Source organism: Maniola jurtina, chromosome 1 (assembly GCF_905333055.1).
Source record: "Maniola jurtina chromosome 1, ilManJurt1.1, whole genome shotgun sequence".
Lineage (NCBI taxonomy): Eukaryota > Metazoa > Arthropoda > Insecta > Lepidoptera > Nymphalidae > Maniola > Maniola jurtina.
In genome coordinates, this window is record NC_060029.1 from 10,261,530 (window position 1) to 10,277,005 (window position 15,476).

Consider the following 15,476-nt stretch of genomic DNA (forward strand, 5'->3'; position numbering starts at 1 on the left):
ATATTCATTATGTATGGATTTCTTAAACAGTAAATGAGTAGAATATTATGTCTTCGAGAAGTGAAACATACAGAAACTATGCAACTAAACATAACCATGTAGAAAATATAGCTATGTGCCTATTGAGTAATATATAAGTCTATGTACCTATTTTTAATTTTTTAAATTTCGTAACTGAACTTAATCGAAATCACAACATTTATTTTTGTAAATAAAATTTAAATAAAACCTTGACATTTGTGGTTCTGTTCATTTGTAAGTAATTGTATTTTAATTAGAATAAAATCTTCTATATAATTATTTAAAGTCGAGCTGTTTTGCTTTTTAACCTTCGCCTTACTTTAAACACGTAGGTATAATGCAATGCAGGCACCTATGGCTGGGATTTGGGATAGTTTAAACGAGTAGGTAAATGGGGATATCCTATAAAACAGGCACTTAAGAGTTAGAGTAGGTACGTTCTGTAAAAGACCGTTGAGACCAACATAAATGTTTAGTTCGCCGTTAGTATGAAAGCTGATGTTAAGCCACAGCTGCAGGCAAAACTGCTGCCATACTGCTGCAATAAATTAAAACTAAAAGCCTTAAAAGCGAAATAACGCTTTTTTGTGAGAAAAGAAGTTTTATGAATGCACTGACCTCTAATAATATAAGTCCGCTGGACATATTATAGCCAACCTGTTTTTAGAGCAACTTGACTATACTTATTTTGACCCTGATAGTAGCAGGGAGCATCATGGAGTACCTTAATACTATGAACTAAATGGTTGTGATGAGATATCTGTCAACAGAGGTCAACATGAAGAACATTTGACACAAAGTGCCAATTGAACTCTCGGTAAGTACACTCGGTCGGTGTGCTGGGTGCCTTAAATCTTTGAACACAAAAAAAACTCATTTTGTAGGGTACACCTTTTCCAGCGTAGGTACTTGTATATGTCCATTTTCAGCGACAAGCAGTAAATTTATAAGTTTACAAACATGATTTATGCCAATTTAAGCAGAAGAAAGAAAAATTCTGAATTGTGACATTGACGTAGATAGAATTATTGTCTCCCTTTGAAAGAAAACACTTTAGGTACACTTTCTTTGCACAGCATATTTATGAAAATTTTAGGTGAATATATTGTTAACCTCACAAAATTATGGCCGAGGACACTCACAAGATGGTAAGGAAATTTGTGTTAAACCTACGAGTCAATAGGCACCGAACGTTGAAAAATTAAGTAGGTACCTACTTACATGCTTACGACATCCTACTTTAATATTATAAACGCAAAAGTTTGTATGTATGCATGGATGTTTGTTATTCTTTCACGCAAAAACTACTGGATGGAATTTGGAATGGAGATAGATTAACGTTGGATTACCACATAGGCTACTTTTTATCCCGGAAAATCAATAAGTTCCCTCGGGACTCTTATAAAATAGGTATAATACTCAAAAATCTCCAAAGTTTTGCGACTGTGCTAGTAATCATTTTAGGAAATTTTATTAGATAAAATATTATGATAAAGGAAATCCGACAAAGCTCCTGCGCTGTTCGAGTGTGGTCCTGACCTGCAAGACCGCGGATTATGCGCCGTGGACCCTTGCGATCCTGAAAAATGTTACGCGGAACCACGTGTGGTGATCATTGGCGCTGGGATGGCTGGCCTTTCCGCCGCTGCAAGGCTCGCGGAGCGTGGTATTACCAACCTCGTTGTCTTAGAGGCCTATGAAAGGTAATAAATAAAAGACATAAACTTTGCTTAAGAATAGTTTTACTGGTTAACATTTTTATTAAAATGTAAAATATTAATTTCAGAATAAGTTCGTTTAATCTAAACATTAATTATATTTTAAAAGAAAAGTCCTCATGATTGACCTACTGACCGAATCATCCACGCCGAGCTATAAACCTTTCGATCTAGAAAGCTAAAATTTTGCACAGAGGTTGACTTAAAACTAGGTAAAAGGTCGGATTTTTCTAAATTCCCCCGGGATAGGGAATAAAGACGAATTATATTTTCGCTGAGCGAAGCTGTGGGAGATCACAAGTAATATAAAAAATGCACAGGCGCCTTAGTATTTTCTTATGCTAATAACTAAGTGCATATTATCATATTTCTGTATCTCATATCCTTATAACAAAATCTAGGTGTCTATATATATTAAACTATAAGTCAGCGCTTACAAACAATTAGGTATAATTTCCGTATTTTATTTTTAGACCTGGAGGCCGTATACACTCCTGTTGGATAGGTGATGTAGTAGCTGAGCTCGGTGCCGGTATAGACGATCCAGGTTACTGCAACCCGCACCCAGTCTATACAATGTCTGCTAAAGAAAGGCCGCCGCGACCAGGCTTTCCTGGAGTGGAACATTCAAGAGGGCTATTCGAAAGAGTTGTAAATGGAAAAATGTCATTTCCATCGACAATAACAGCTTATTACAAATTTCGTCAAATTGAGGCTGAAGCTTCCAAAATATTTTGCCTCGGTGGAAGTAAGCAACATGGATCTTTAATAAATTTTATGAGCTTAAGAATTCAACAAGAATTACATGAATATCCAGAAGATCAACAATATGATGCCGCACGAATAATGTTTGGGCTGGCACATATGCTTAGTGCGCGATATGGAGATGATACCGCGATGTTGTATGGCGACCATTCAGGCTGTTACATGAATATGCCAGGGGGAGACGTGCGTGTTCCACTGGGATTAGTCGGCAGTCTTGCGCCTTTGTTACGGCAGATACCTGAAGGAGCCATTCGCTATTGCAAGCCTGTCAATTGTGTATATTGGGGTACCTGTCAAAAATCAGGATGTCGAGCGACAGTCTGCACTACCGACGGCGAGGAGTTCCCAGCAGATTATGTTATCAGCACAGTTCCTATGGGAGTTCTAGCGACAAATTCTTCGAAAATGTTTTGTCCCGCATTACCCAGTTCAAAAATTGATGCAATTAGATGTCTCCGATTTGGTTATGTCAATAAAATTTACATGGAGTACTGTCAACCATTTTGGTTGTGGCATAAAGGTGATATAAATTTTAAATATACTAGTGACAGTTTAATGAGCCGTACAGATTGGACTCGTGGCATAAGGTCAATACGAGCGGTGCCTAACAGTAAACACGTGATTAGCGCAATGGTTGTTGGTACAGAGGCTTGGATAATGGAAGGTCTTTGTGACAAAGATGTAGCTGAAAGTGTAACGGATCTTTTAAGAGCATCTTCAGGCAATTCGAATATACCTTATCCAGTAGCTTTAATAAGATCACATTGGGTATCCGATCCTTACTTTCTTGGCGCTTACTCCTATGATTGTGACTGTACTGATGGTGACACTCAGAGAGCTTTAGCTTGTCCATTGCCAGGACCAGGTGATTCAATACCTCCTATTCTTCTTTTCGCTGGGGAGGCAACAGTTCCGGGTTACTTTGCTACTTTAGAGGGAGCCAAAATCAGTGGAGTAAGAGAAGCAGAACGAGTTATACAATTAACTTTACGATTTAAAGGGCCTCCACTTCCAGCTGCAGAAACGGTAAAACCAAAAAATAAAGTGAAATGTGAAAATTAAACATAGATATTGTAAAATATACGTGAAAAGCAGCTGGTTTTATTGCTGCTATGAAATATTCCTGTACCTAAACTATTGTGAGATGAGTAATTTATAACTTATATCGCGCAAGTTTTGACCCAGTTTTCAATTCACAAAGTCCTTTAAAATAAACTAAGAAAATATTTACAATAGGTACCTAATTGTAATTTTTTTGATGACACCACGATTAAATATTTTTACAAAGGAGATCATTATTTTTGGGCCTTTTCTGAAAGTGCCGGCCAACGAAAAAGAATGGTACGGATCGTTAGAACTAGCCATTTGGAGTAATAGTTAATATGGCAGAAAAGTTGTAGGATTGTTCTGAACCAAGTTATACAAGGTCGAAGATTCGTCATTTTCATACATTTTATTGATTTCTAAAAGTGCTGGGAAACATAAAATAATGTTAGATATTGCTAGAACTAATCATTTGAAGCAATTATCATTATGACCCGAAGGTTGTGGGGCTATTATATGTCGTGTTATACAAGTTATACAAAAAATTAATATACTTTGTATAATTAATTGCAACCGATTTTATGATTTTGTTACTGTTCTGATTGCTTTATACGAATTTGAATACACGTACAATTATTTTGACTCCCACGAAGTGCTGGATCAGCTGCAATGTGGACAAAATTCGTTTATACATACCTGGATTGTATGCGGCCTTGTAATACTAGGTGATCTCATCCAGCCATCTCCCAAACTTCTGCCACTGGGAATTGGGATATCTCCGGCGAGCTCTGTGATGAATGCACCATTTGGTTATAAGTACTGTTCACCATAGTAACTACGGGCTTGCTTCAGTCGATAGCTGCCCAAAGCAACCTGCGTCAATTCTTCTGTGAATCTAGGAAAGTCATTGAACGGAGGATGTCGGCTTCCGTAGCCTGGAAATGAGCTCTTCTTCTATTATAATTACATATTGTTTGTGACCAGTTCATGGATTTTGTCAAGGAAATCACGTCTATAGTACACGTTATTGTCTATCAGAATATGATAGCTGTTTAGCGATGTTACCGCGATCCTGAAATAATCGATCACGTTACTTAATGCCCGGTCACTCTGATCAATCCTGAGCAAACGAAAATCTCTTGCGATTGTTCATCACTTCCACCATCCAGCGGCAAATGGTAACAAGCTTAGATTTATTGGTTTGGTCAGTAATTAGCTGGGTTTCATTTAAATGTTTTGTTTCTAGCATTTGTGTCACATAACCGCATGCCTCAAGAAAGAAAGGCTATCTATAAAAGGCATGTACATACAGATACAGGCATGTACATATATCTTCAGAAAAGCACTATTTACTTTCTCAGTGAAAATCATACCCTAACCACAAGTTCCGAAACCACTAAAAACCTTTATATTTATTGCGATGGAACAATAACCTACACGCTGCAGCAACTTCCAATGCCCAGATTTTAAATGATACCTTAAATGATATAGAAGATTTTTACTGGATTTTTATCTTAGTCCATGGTTTTAGAGATACCATAAACAATCTTGAGGTAATCTTTCTTTCTTGAGGTGTGTGGTTATGTGGCACAAATGCCAGTAACAAAACATCAGTATAAAACCCAGCTAACTACTGACCAAGCCAATAAATCTAGACTTTTTACCATTTGCTGCTGGATAATGTAAATGATTAACGACCGCTTTGGAAGAGATTTTTGTTTACTCAGGGTTATTCAGGATTTGTAACCGGACATTAAGTAACATCATCGATTATTTCAGGATTTTGTCAGCATTGCTGAAAGGCTATCATGTTCTGATAGACAACAACGTGCATGCACGTGATTTTCTTGACGTAATTCAAGAACGGTCAATGAGCAAAACAGTTCAGCAGAACTTGTTATCACAAACAATATGTAATTATAAAATTAAATAAAAATAAAAAAATCCTATATTCACAGAAGAATTGACGCAGGTTGCTTTGGGCAGCTATCGACTGAAGCAAGCCCGTAGTTACTATGGTGAACAGTACTTATAACCAAATGGTGCATTCATCACAGAGCTCGCCGGAGATATCCCAATTCCCAGTGGCAGAAGTTTGGGAGATGGCTGGATGAGATCACCTAGTATTACAAGGCCGCATACAATCCAGGTATGTATAAACGAATTTTGTCCACATTGCAGCTGATCCAGCACTTCGTGGGAGTCAAAATAATTGTACGTGTATTCAAATTCTTATAAAACAATCAGAACAGTAACAAAATCATAAAATCGGTTGCAATTAATTATACAAAGTATATTAATTTTTTGTATAACTTGTATAACACGACATATAATGGCCCCACAACCTTCGGGTCATAATGATAATTGTTTCAAATCGTTAGTTCTAGCAATATCTAACATTGTTTTATGTTTCCCAGCACTTTTAGAAATCAATAAAATGTATGAAAATGACGAATCTTCGACCTTGTATAACTTGGTTTAGAGCGATCCTACAACTTTTCTGCCATATTAACTATTACTCCAAATGGCTAGTTCTAACGATCCGTACCATTTTTTTTCGTTGGCCGGCACTTTCAGAAAAGGCCCAAAAATGTATGGAGCTAGAATGATCTCCTTTAACAGTCGTTTAATTTTAAATTAGAAAATAAATGCTACATATTATATTCTCGATAGGAAAGGCATTCCGAACCAGTGGTAGATGATCTTGATGATTGAAAAGTACTTGTTAAAGTGTGATTGAATAAAACTATTTTGAATTTGAATATCTACATTTTCCGACGAAGTTTTTTTTATTAGTTCCCAAAGACGAGATGATGAGCAGAGGTTTTTCGGAGATTTGGAATATAAGTGAGAACTGGTTAACTCTACCCCTAGCTTAATTAAACGGGGGGAACCCGGACGAATGGGGACAGGGGAGACGAAAAAATCCTTTGCCAGCTACAGTTTTTCACGTAGCGGCGGCTGCAGCGTATCATTAGTTTCAATCTTTTGCCGTATAATGGTCTAAAACAAAAAGTATACGAGTACAATCACTAGTTTAGAATGCCTTTTTAACTACAATGGTATCTACGGGGACGGTAGGTATTACGTTTGGGGTCAGAGGTTACGTGATTAGGTATTTGTTTGGTTTGTGCGTTTTATTGTTACAATTTTCCTGAAAAATTACTAGATTGATTCAAGTGCACTCTTTAGAAATGTTTTATGCTGATATTATAAATGCGAAAGTGTGTCCGTCTGTCTTTTTGTTTGATATCTTTCCACGGCCCATCCGTTTAACCGATTTTGATACTGAGTAACTACTACTACTACTACTACTACTACTGCTACGAAATTTGCATCCTGAGAACACTAATAATTTTATAGGCTACTCTATATTCCGGAAAATTAGAGTTCCCATGGGAATTTTAAAAACCTACATCCAGGCGGATGACGGCACGGATCTAGTAGGTAAGCTGTAATTTAAATTAAGCTAAATATTACGTAAACGAAGTCGCGGGCAAAACTAGTTTATTATATTAGGTATATTCATATTTTATACCTTTTTAATAGGTGCTAAGCTTTACTTTAAAAAAAATGATATTGAACAAGCATTGAACATAGGTTCCATAGTCTTAGTATTAAACATATTCTGACTAAAGTAAATAAATCAAAATTTAATCACATGAGCAAATTGATTAGAAACCGGTAGATAACTTTAGGTTAAAAGCTCTTTGGAGTATTATTTCCTACATCCATGCTTTAGGTACTTTATTAGAGTTAGTGAGGAATAATGTCAAAAGTGAGTGACACGAAGGACTTTAGCACCGTGGCAATGTGGCTGTGGCGGGCGGCGCGCGCTTCGCCTCAGACCGCGTTTCTGCAGATGGCGGGCTGCGGGAGCACGCAAGAAATCGTCGAGAATCGAGATGCGTGACGCAGGGCGCAGGACCGGCCCCCCGCGCGATGCGTGTTATCCCCGCTGGCACAAGTTTCCTGGCAAAAAATATCGATATTCGCGTTGTGCGTAAGGCTGCAGCGGTGGCAGGTGGTCGCGGCCAGGCAGCACGGTGGTGTGCAGCGCGTGCTGTGCGTGGTGCCGGTGCAGCGTGCGTGGCGCGCGGCGCGGCGGCGCGGCCCGGGCGGCAGTCGTTCGCAGCAGGCGGCCGGCTCGGTCGCTCTCGCACACTCGCGCTTGTGCACCGCGGATACGCTCGCGAACCGACCCAGGTACGACTACATGCGCGCCGATGCGCTCCCATTGTGCTCCCTCACCATCGGCCCGCTAGCACACATGCACACACATGCACTTTTCATTCATCACAGCGTACATTTCCACGCAATGCCACTAGATTATCAGTTGGACCTGTAGTCGCATGTGCGTTCGAACAAGGACCCCTGGTCTATTACAAGGTGAGCTAAAGTTTTCTTTTTCTCGAGTAGGCACCTACCCAAAGAACCTAAGACAAAACATGCTTATAATATTTGCTAAATCATTTCATTTGCTATGCGTAATATTTTACGATAAGGATTTGTGACCGATAGTTTTCATTACTTAAGAAGCTTTTAAGAAGTAAGATCTACAGATAAGAGATCATTTTATGATATAAACAAAAAGATTTTCAAGGTGTTATCGTTCAAATAATTAAGGAATGTGAAGTATGTCCTAGAAGTTGTCACTAGAGAGAAAAGAGAAGTACCACTGGCTTTCTGCCAAATACCGATTTTGCGCATCCACATTAAGAAAATATTTTATAGAAAATTGGAAAATTTTGTTAACACATACGCACATTTAAATCGGCTGCACATTGTGTTATTGCGTAAAAGTAAATTAAGTTCGATTTTAACCGCAACTGTAAGTCTTATATTAAAAAGTAGTAACTTAAAGCTCATCAATATTATGAGTAGCCTTAGTTAACTTAAAGTCTCTAATCAGTTATGTTACTTCGCCTGTGTCTTATCTCTTTTGTTGAATCGACGACGTTTTACGAACCCACAATGCGGCTCTTGAGGCTGGTAGCGCAAAGATATGTGTAGAGTATTCCTCTCGTTGAAAGCGGTGATCGATATTTTGGCAGCATCATTACACGCCCATGTCTTTACGCATTTATTTCACTCACCACCACGTGGTGTGAAGTACAAATATTTTAGTGAACGACAATAATGACGTTGTTTAACATTTATAGCTACGCTTCATTGAAAACGCTTTGGCTTTGTAAAAGTAAAAGTAAGTATCTAAAAGCTCCGTTAGTGGTAGCCTGAAGCCTCCTTGCGATACTCTCATTTTGCGGCGCTATAACGTATAAAATTCATTGTAAATTATTGGAATACTGGCACCTTTGGATTTGGAACATTAAATATATGCAGACTCGGTCATGGACCTACTTACTAATACTGTATAATATTTTATACTTAAACAGTAAAAATTGAAAGTAGATTATTGGCACTTACAACATCAGCCCATATTTATTTATTATTTATAGTTTTTTCTAAACCGAAAATCGAATGTGGGAGAAATCTTTTGCCAGAAATGATTGTCAAAATATATTGGTCTAACATAACACGATTTTTAGCTTGCTTCCAAAACTACTAGAACTTTTTTCTAGAAATCAAGAAATCATAAAAGAAAGCTACATTTTAAAAAAACTTGCACACTTATTGATAGCAATAATACTCTGGAAGCATTTGAAGGATGTTTAAAAATTTATTTCACTCTCGTAATAATATAATTGATTAATAAGTAGATTAGCTGTTTAGATAATTAAATTATATGTTGAATTCGTTAAACAAATGAGTGTACTTGTTATATTCTACTGTTATTTTCTCCATAACTCAGTTGGTATAATAGCGGTTAAAAGTATGGAATTTTACGAAAATTCTCATAGGTACCAATAATGGATGACCCTAAATGTAGAGCTTGTAAAGTATCGTGCCATAAGTCTTCTCATACATAGAGTCATAAAGTGCACAGAACTTAATTTAAGTAAAAGTGGGGGGCCTAACATGAAAGTCAACGCTAAATCCCTATATCCTAGATTGCTTTAATCTTGACAAAGGAAAAAAAGAACATCTAAGTAGAATCGATATGCTCTCTCATGCAAACAGAAGCAAAAAAAAAAATTAGTATTCTGAGTCCTGGTCTGAAAATATAGAGGGAACAAATCCGTACGGTTATGAAGACGTTATTTGTTTAGTAGGTACTTAATGTTAACACGGTTATCGGTTATTGTTTTACTTACCTATAAGTAAGTGTAAAACTGTATAGGCGCATAGTTACATTGTAAAATCTATTGTAATGGCGTGTCTAGTCTAATGTTTGGCGATTCAGTGCGGAAATGCAGCTACGCTTGGTACCATTCCAAGTATTAAAAATCTACGCAACATTATGTTATGCTTTGCGTGACCTTTTCAGAGGTATTAAAGGGGAGGTACCCTTGATTGGTAAGTAGGGTCGTCGTATAGGTATTTTAAAATCATTATGTAGTTTCTTAGACAGTTTTAGGAAAACACGGTCGGCTGTCAGAGTAAATAGTATCGACGAGTCATTGGGTTAGGTACAGACTCTCAATCAAATATTGTTTCCCCATACTGTTGCATGCCAGTAAAAGTTAATATCAATTTTGCATTTTGTTAATGTAAACGTCACGATAACTCATATTATAAAGGACGACATTTTTATGCATTTTGTTTTGTGAGCTTTGTTTAGGGTTCCGTACCTCAAAAGGAAAACGGAACCCTTATAGGATCACTTTGTTGTCTGTCTGTCTGTCTGTCCGTCCGTCCGTCCGTTGTGTCTGTCAAGATAACCTATAGGGTACTTCCCGTTCACCTAGAATCATGAAAGGCAGGTAGATCGGTCTTATAGCACAAGTACAGGAAAAAAAATCGAAAACCGTGAATTTGTGGTTACATCATTTAAAAAAAAATGTGTTTAAATTTTCAAAGTAAGATAACTCTACCAAGTGGGATATCATATGAAAGGGCTTTATCTGCACATTCTAAAACAGATTTTTATTTAGTTTTATGCATAATAGTTTTTGATTTATCGTGCAAAATGTCTAAAAAAGAAAACCTGAGTACGGAACCCTCGATGCGCGAGTCCGACTCGCACTTGGCCGGTTTTTTCAATAAAAAGCTGCCGGTGCCACGCCGAGCCTGGCATCAGAAGCTTAGTAGTCCCCACAAACCGTTACTCAACCAATAATTATGTGTTTTATTAACTTTTTAACTAATATAAATATTTCATATTTTTGTCACATTTTACATTAGCGTGATTTCCGCTTTCCTTTATTCAAATTTTCGGTTGAGTTTTTATGCTTATATTTTAGGAAAATGGGAATTGTACACGAAACGATAAGCTACGCGATTTTCTTGTGATTTCAATAAATACTAGGCATACCTATCTTAAGCCGCGTCCACATCAATAAAAAATTGCATTGTGCATCGTGTGCGGCGAAAATTATTATGTCGAAGCGATCGTTATATCTGTACGTCTCGTACAAAATGACTCGAATTTGTGATGAAAATATTCATGCGGCGGTCAAAATACTCTTGCATGCTCCCTAGCTCTTTCCATATAAACGTAGTTTGGTTTCAATCTGAATACTAACCAATCAATCAAACTCAATAAAATTTGGTTCTACATGTTTTAGAAACAACTATGTCTGTGGTTTGTCCGATTTCAGTAAAAATGTACAGTTTTAAAATTACTCTGGCTCAAAGATTTGTATGTAATTGGTATGGAAATCGTTGGGGAGCGCGCTTTTCCAAAAATGTGCCTAGCTGAGTCTGATTACTTTTTAAGAAAATAAGATTTTAAGGACCTACGGATTGTTTACTCTAGCTGTTTAGGTAGAGTGCTCTATTCAACAATATTTTACAGTCTCCTTATCTATGTTAGTGAAGTACAACTAGGTATATAAACTGAGACTTTAATAAAAGTATAACTTTGTATATGCTTGTATGCCATCGTGCAGAACTTTGTGCTACAGTTGCCATTCCAACCAAGAGAATCCACGAACTATTTCCTGAACCCATTCGGGAACTAAGTTATCTCGGCTCTGCCGTGTCAAAGAGCTAAGAAAAAGACATAACCGCTGACTTCAAGGAACAAGTCATAATAACATTTCCGAAGTTCCGAGCCGGGAAAACTAATATGAACTGCAAATTGTCATTTCAGCTGGAATGCTGATGGTTGCTGACGTTTGGTGCAATTTGTGATTTATCGCCAAGAGATGCAATTTTCCTTTTCCGCTTAATTGCTCTCAAGGCTTTTGAATATTTAGATAAAATTCTTTTTAGGTACTCTCTGTAACGTTGGCGGTGAGCTTTTCTCTTCGACTTTATAAAAACTTGTCATTTGAATGACCTATATCTAATTATTATTAGTAAAGATTATAAAAAAAGTACATATACCGAGAGGGATACCATGTAAGTACTAATAGGCAACTTGAAGATCTTGACTATGCAGATGACGGTGATGGACGGTTCGAACGACAACAGAATAGTCGATATTGATTTATATACTTTGTTTAATGAGATAATACACATGGTATTTGAGAACCTAATGATGCCCTTAATACAGTAAACATTCTCATTATGACATAGATATTATAGTACCTATGATATCGGCCTTACATCTCTAGTGCTCGCACCTTACTCTAGATGTAATTTATGTACTAGAAGATTTATAATGAGGCTAGGCTTTTAAAATTGTAAAAGCTATTTGCACATAACAAACCATCATTAAACAAGCCTCAGATTATTTAAACATCATTGCTCACCAACACAACATGCCCGCATGAAATTTCTACTTTATCATCTGTCATGTTAATTTTGCGTTCCATTTATTCGTAATATAACGTACTGTAACGTGGTCTAGCACATGTTGGGTACATTTTCAATGTGAATGCCAATGTAGTGCCAACGTTACTAAAATAAAATGCAACATAATACGTTGAATCTAATATATAATTATGTTGCATCTTCTTCGACCCAGCGTTTACCCAGTTTTAATAGGATTCGCAATTTAAATTTTACTTTGCCTAGGTAGGTACTACGAGTATGTATGTATGCTTTTTTATTTTTCAGGTAGGTCATGGTAGGTGTTATTTAAAGACTATGAATTTGTAATTCCATGATACTTATAAGCCCGAAAGTACTTAAATTGCTTAATTTAATTTATTCTTTAAAGATGTCACATAACTAGATCGTCGACCATATTATTACTTTAAACCAGCCTATTGATACGCTAACTCAGTGTCTATGAACGATAGTCACTATTATATATAATTATATTCATATTTTTAAATCATTGAAGTTTTCTACGAAAAATTATTTTTTTATCAATCAGTGAAGCAGCAATGTAGAAACAATCAATATCAAAGCTTGATGGCTATCATTCAGTGTTAGACACAGTTAGCGAATCATACCACAGGGTCCGAATTGATAATAGTTTGATTGATAGATCAAAATAAAACATTAGTTGCCAATACAATACGCCGGTTACAATAAGCCGGTTAATTATTTATTTTTATACCACAATAAAATACTCCGTAATGAATAGGTATTATCACAGAAACCGAGAAGGAACATTTCCATTATAATAAACGTGAATTGAATGTCATGTAGACACAGCCTTACTCAATAATGTAGGAGGCAGTAATGCAAACCGGGGCCGTGTAATGGTGAATTTCAATATATTTCAGGCGAAATTGCCATCATCACGTCCGCGTGTTTACGGGGGCAAGTTCGGCTTTAATATGGGGAATCCTTATTGATTTCCGATATTTTCTGGAGCGAAATAAATAAAATCAAGGTGCAGGTTATCAGGCGCTAAAATTAGATTTCAGAGCTACGACTGTTACTTTAATAGGATCTTTATGAACTTCTTTCATTTTAATGCACCTATGAGTGAAACAGGTCTAACGCGACTTCTAGACGGTAATCCTTAAAGTGTGTTGGTTTATTGGTTTGTCCTTCAATCACGTCACAACAGAGCAACGGATTGCCGTGATTTTTTGTATGGGAAAGTTAGCTTAGCTACTTTTTATCCCGAAAAATGAAAGAGTTCCCACGGAATTTTTCAAAACCTAAATCCATGCAGATAAAGTCGCAGGCATCAGCTAGTTCTATGTGAAAACATTCACGTTTTGCTAGCGCCTACTGATTTTGAACTTGTTTTACATATAGAGCATACAGACGACACAAAACAATAAAAACTGTTGAAATACACGACAAAAATGTGCAGTCGAGCGGAAAAAACTATTTTTAAATTTGTTGATGTAAATACTTTGTCACAACTCACAGAGTTTATTTTTAACATATGATCGTTTGTTTCAGATACCGTACGCTTCAAACTAGCAGACGGGCATACATCACACTATTAAATCTTTAAATAAATAAACCATCGGTACTTAGTGCGTCACAAGTGCTTTCAAATCGTTCATAATTATCGTTTTAAGTGCCTCCATGCCCTTTGTTGATATAATAGTAAAGTTTTTAGACACTAGAGTGCTTATATAGTTTTTTTAGTGTCATTACAATAAGTACAACTGTCATTGTTTGGACAAGATACAGTGTTTTTCTTTTCCGGGGAGCTGATACATCATCAACAATGTTATAAAGGTGAGTGGAAGTCATATTGTGCTCGTTCTTTGAAATGATAAGATAATTACTTACTATTAGAAACTATAACATTTTTGTGAACTCTTAAAAATCTCAGCTTCGCTGTGCTGTAGGTACATGCCTACTAAATAAACGCAGTTTGAAGAAGTTAATGTATTTTCACACTTATTTCCTCGTTAGCCAATCGCTATAAGAATAAAATTATTAAGTATCAGTCGGTTGTTAATAATGTTTTCTGAACATTATGTATAAAAGTTAAAAGAGCAAGTGCCACATTTTTTTTAATAAATATTTTATCGATATTATCATCATCGTCGTCAACCAATAAACGTCCACAGCTGGACATAGGTCTATTGTAGGAACTTCCACATGCCACGGTCTTGTGCCGCCTGAATCCAGCGGCTCACTGCGATTCGTTTGATGTTTTTTGTCTATCTAGTCTGGGTCTGCCAACGGCTGCGCTTTCCGGTGCAACGTCGCCATTTTAAAACCTTGGGACTCCACAGTTTATCGGTTTTTCTAAATGTAGAGATTAAAATATTTCAACTCAAGGCGCACTTGAATATACATACTTACATTGAGATTCCATTCAACGATCCGCGAAAATTTACATATCTCAAGAGAAATTCTGGGTTATAGCCGATGACACTCCGTACTTTTCAATTCAATTTAAAACGAACCTTTTATCTAAAATGGGTCGAACAAAGGGATTGGTATAAAAAAATACCTTACTCCTTGAACAGTTATTAGGTACGCTGTATTATATGCACTTTGGTTTTGAACTGGGTCAGTCATATAAAATTATACATGGGTGGTCCCATAGTAACCTGTCCTAACCATTAATAAGTAAAGCAAACGAATTATTGAAACCATTTTTATTTTTCAATAATCTCCTTTGTTATATCAACGTACTTTAGACACTGTGAATTAAGTTGAATTAACATCTCTATCCCTTTAAAAAAATATGCAGAATCTTTGTTTTTAAGAAGACTTAAGACTTCTGCTTGCAATTTTCGTCGCTTGAAAATTTTTAGCCCTCAAGTCTTACTTCAAACTTAGGAAAAGAAAATAATCATACGAGGTCCTGCCCGGGATATAAGAGGGATGATTGATATTAAGCCACACTCACAAACTGCAGCCTTTGGATCACCGACAATATGATATCGTGGAGCAGGAGAAGACGTTTAGAAAGCTTGCCCCCTACGTTTTTCTTTTATCACGTTTCTACGTTGTATCACGTTTTTCAATTAATAGCTTCACGTTGATGTAAGGTTGATGTATGTTAATTTATTAATTACAGAGAAGATGTACAATATGATGCAGTAT

At 36.6% G+C, this 15,476-nt stretch overlaps 2 protein-coding genes across 6 annotated transcripts in view; both read left to right on the top strand.

The window, feature by feature from the left end:
- Positions 1 to 1,030: 1,030 nt before the first annotated feature.
- LOC123864743 (peroxisomal N(1)-acetyl-spermine/spermidine oxidase-like) lies at positions 1,031 to 3,756 on the top strand. Its single transcript, XM_045905409.1, has 3 exons — positions 1,031 to 1,169; positions 1,518 to 1,724; positions 2,213 to 3,756. Exons 1-3 carry the CDS (start codon positions 1,105 to 1,107, stop codon positions 3,564 to 3,566), a joined length of 1,626 nt encoding a protein of 541 aa, XP_045761365.1. The 5' UTR covers positions 1,031 to 1,104; the 3' UTR covers positions 3,567 to 3,756.
- A 3,903-nt stretch (positions 3,757 to 7,659) lies between these two features.
- Positions 7,660 to 15,476, top strand: part of LOC123873458 (inactive dipeptidyl peptidase 10) — a 136,635-nt gene continuing 128,818 nt past the window's right edge. For 4 of the 5 annotated variants that reach the window (XM_045918692.1, XM_045920972.1, XM_045920194.1 and 1 more), the window contains exons 1-2: positions 7,660 to 7,754; positions 13,866 to 14,150. The gene's annotated coding sequence lies outside the window, so the exon portion shown is untranslated. The other variant, XM_045919451.1, reaches the window with a different exon arrangement.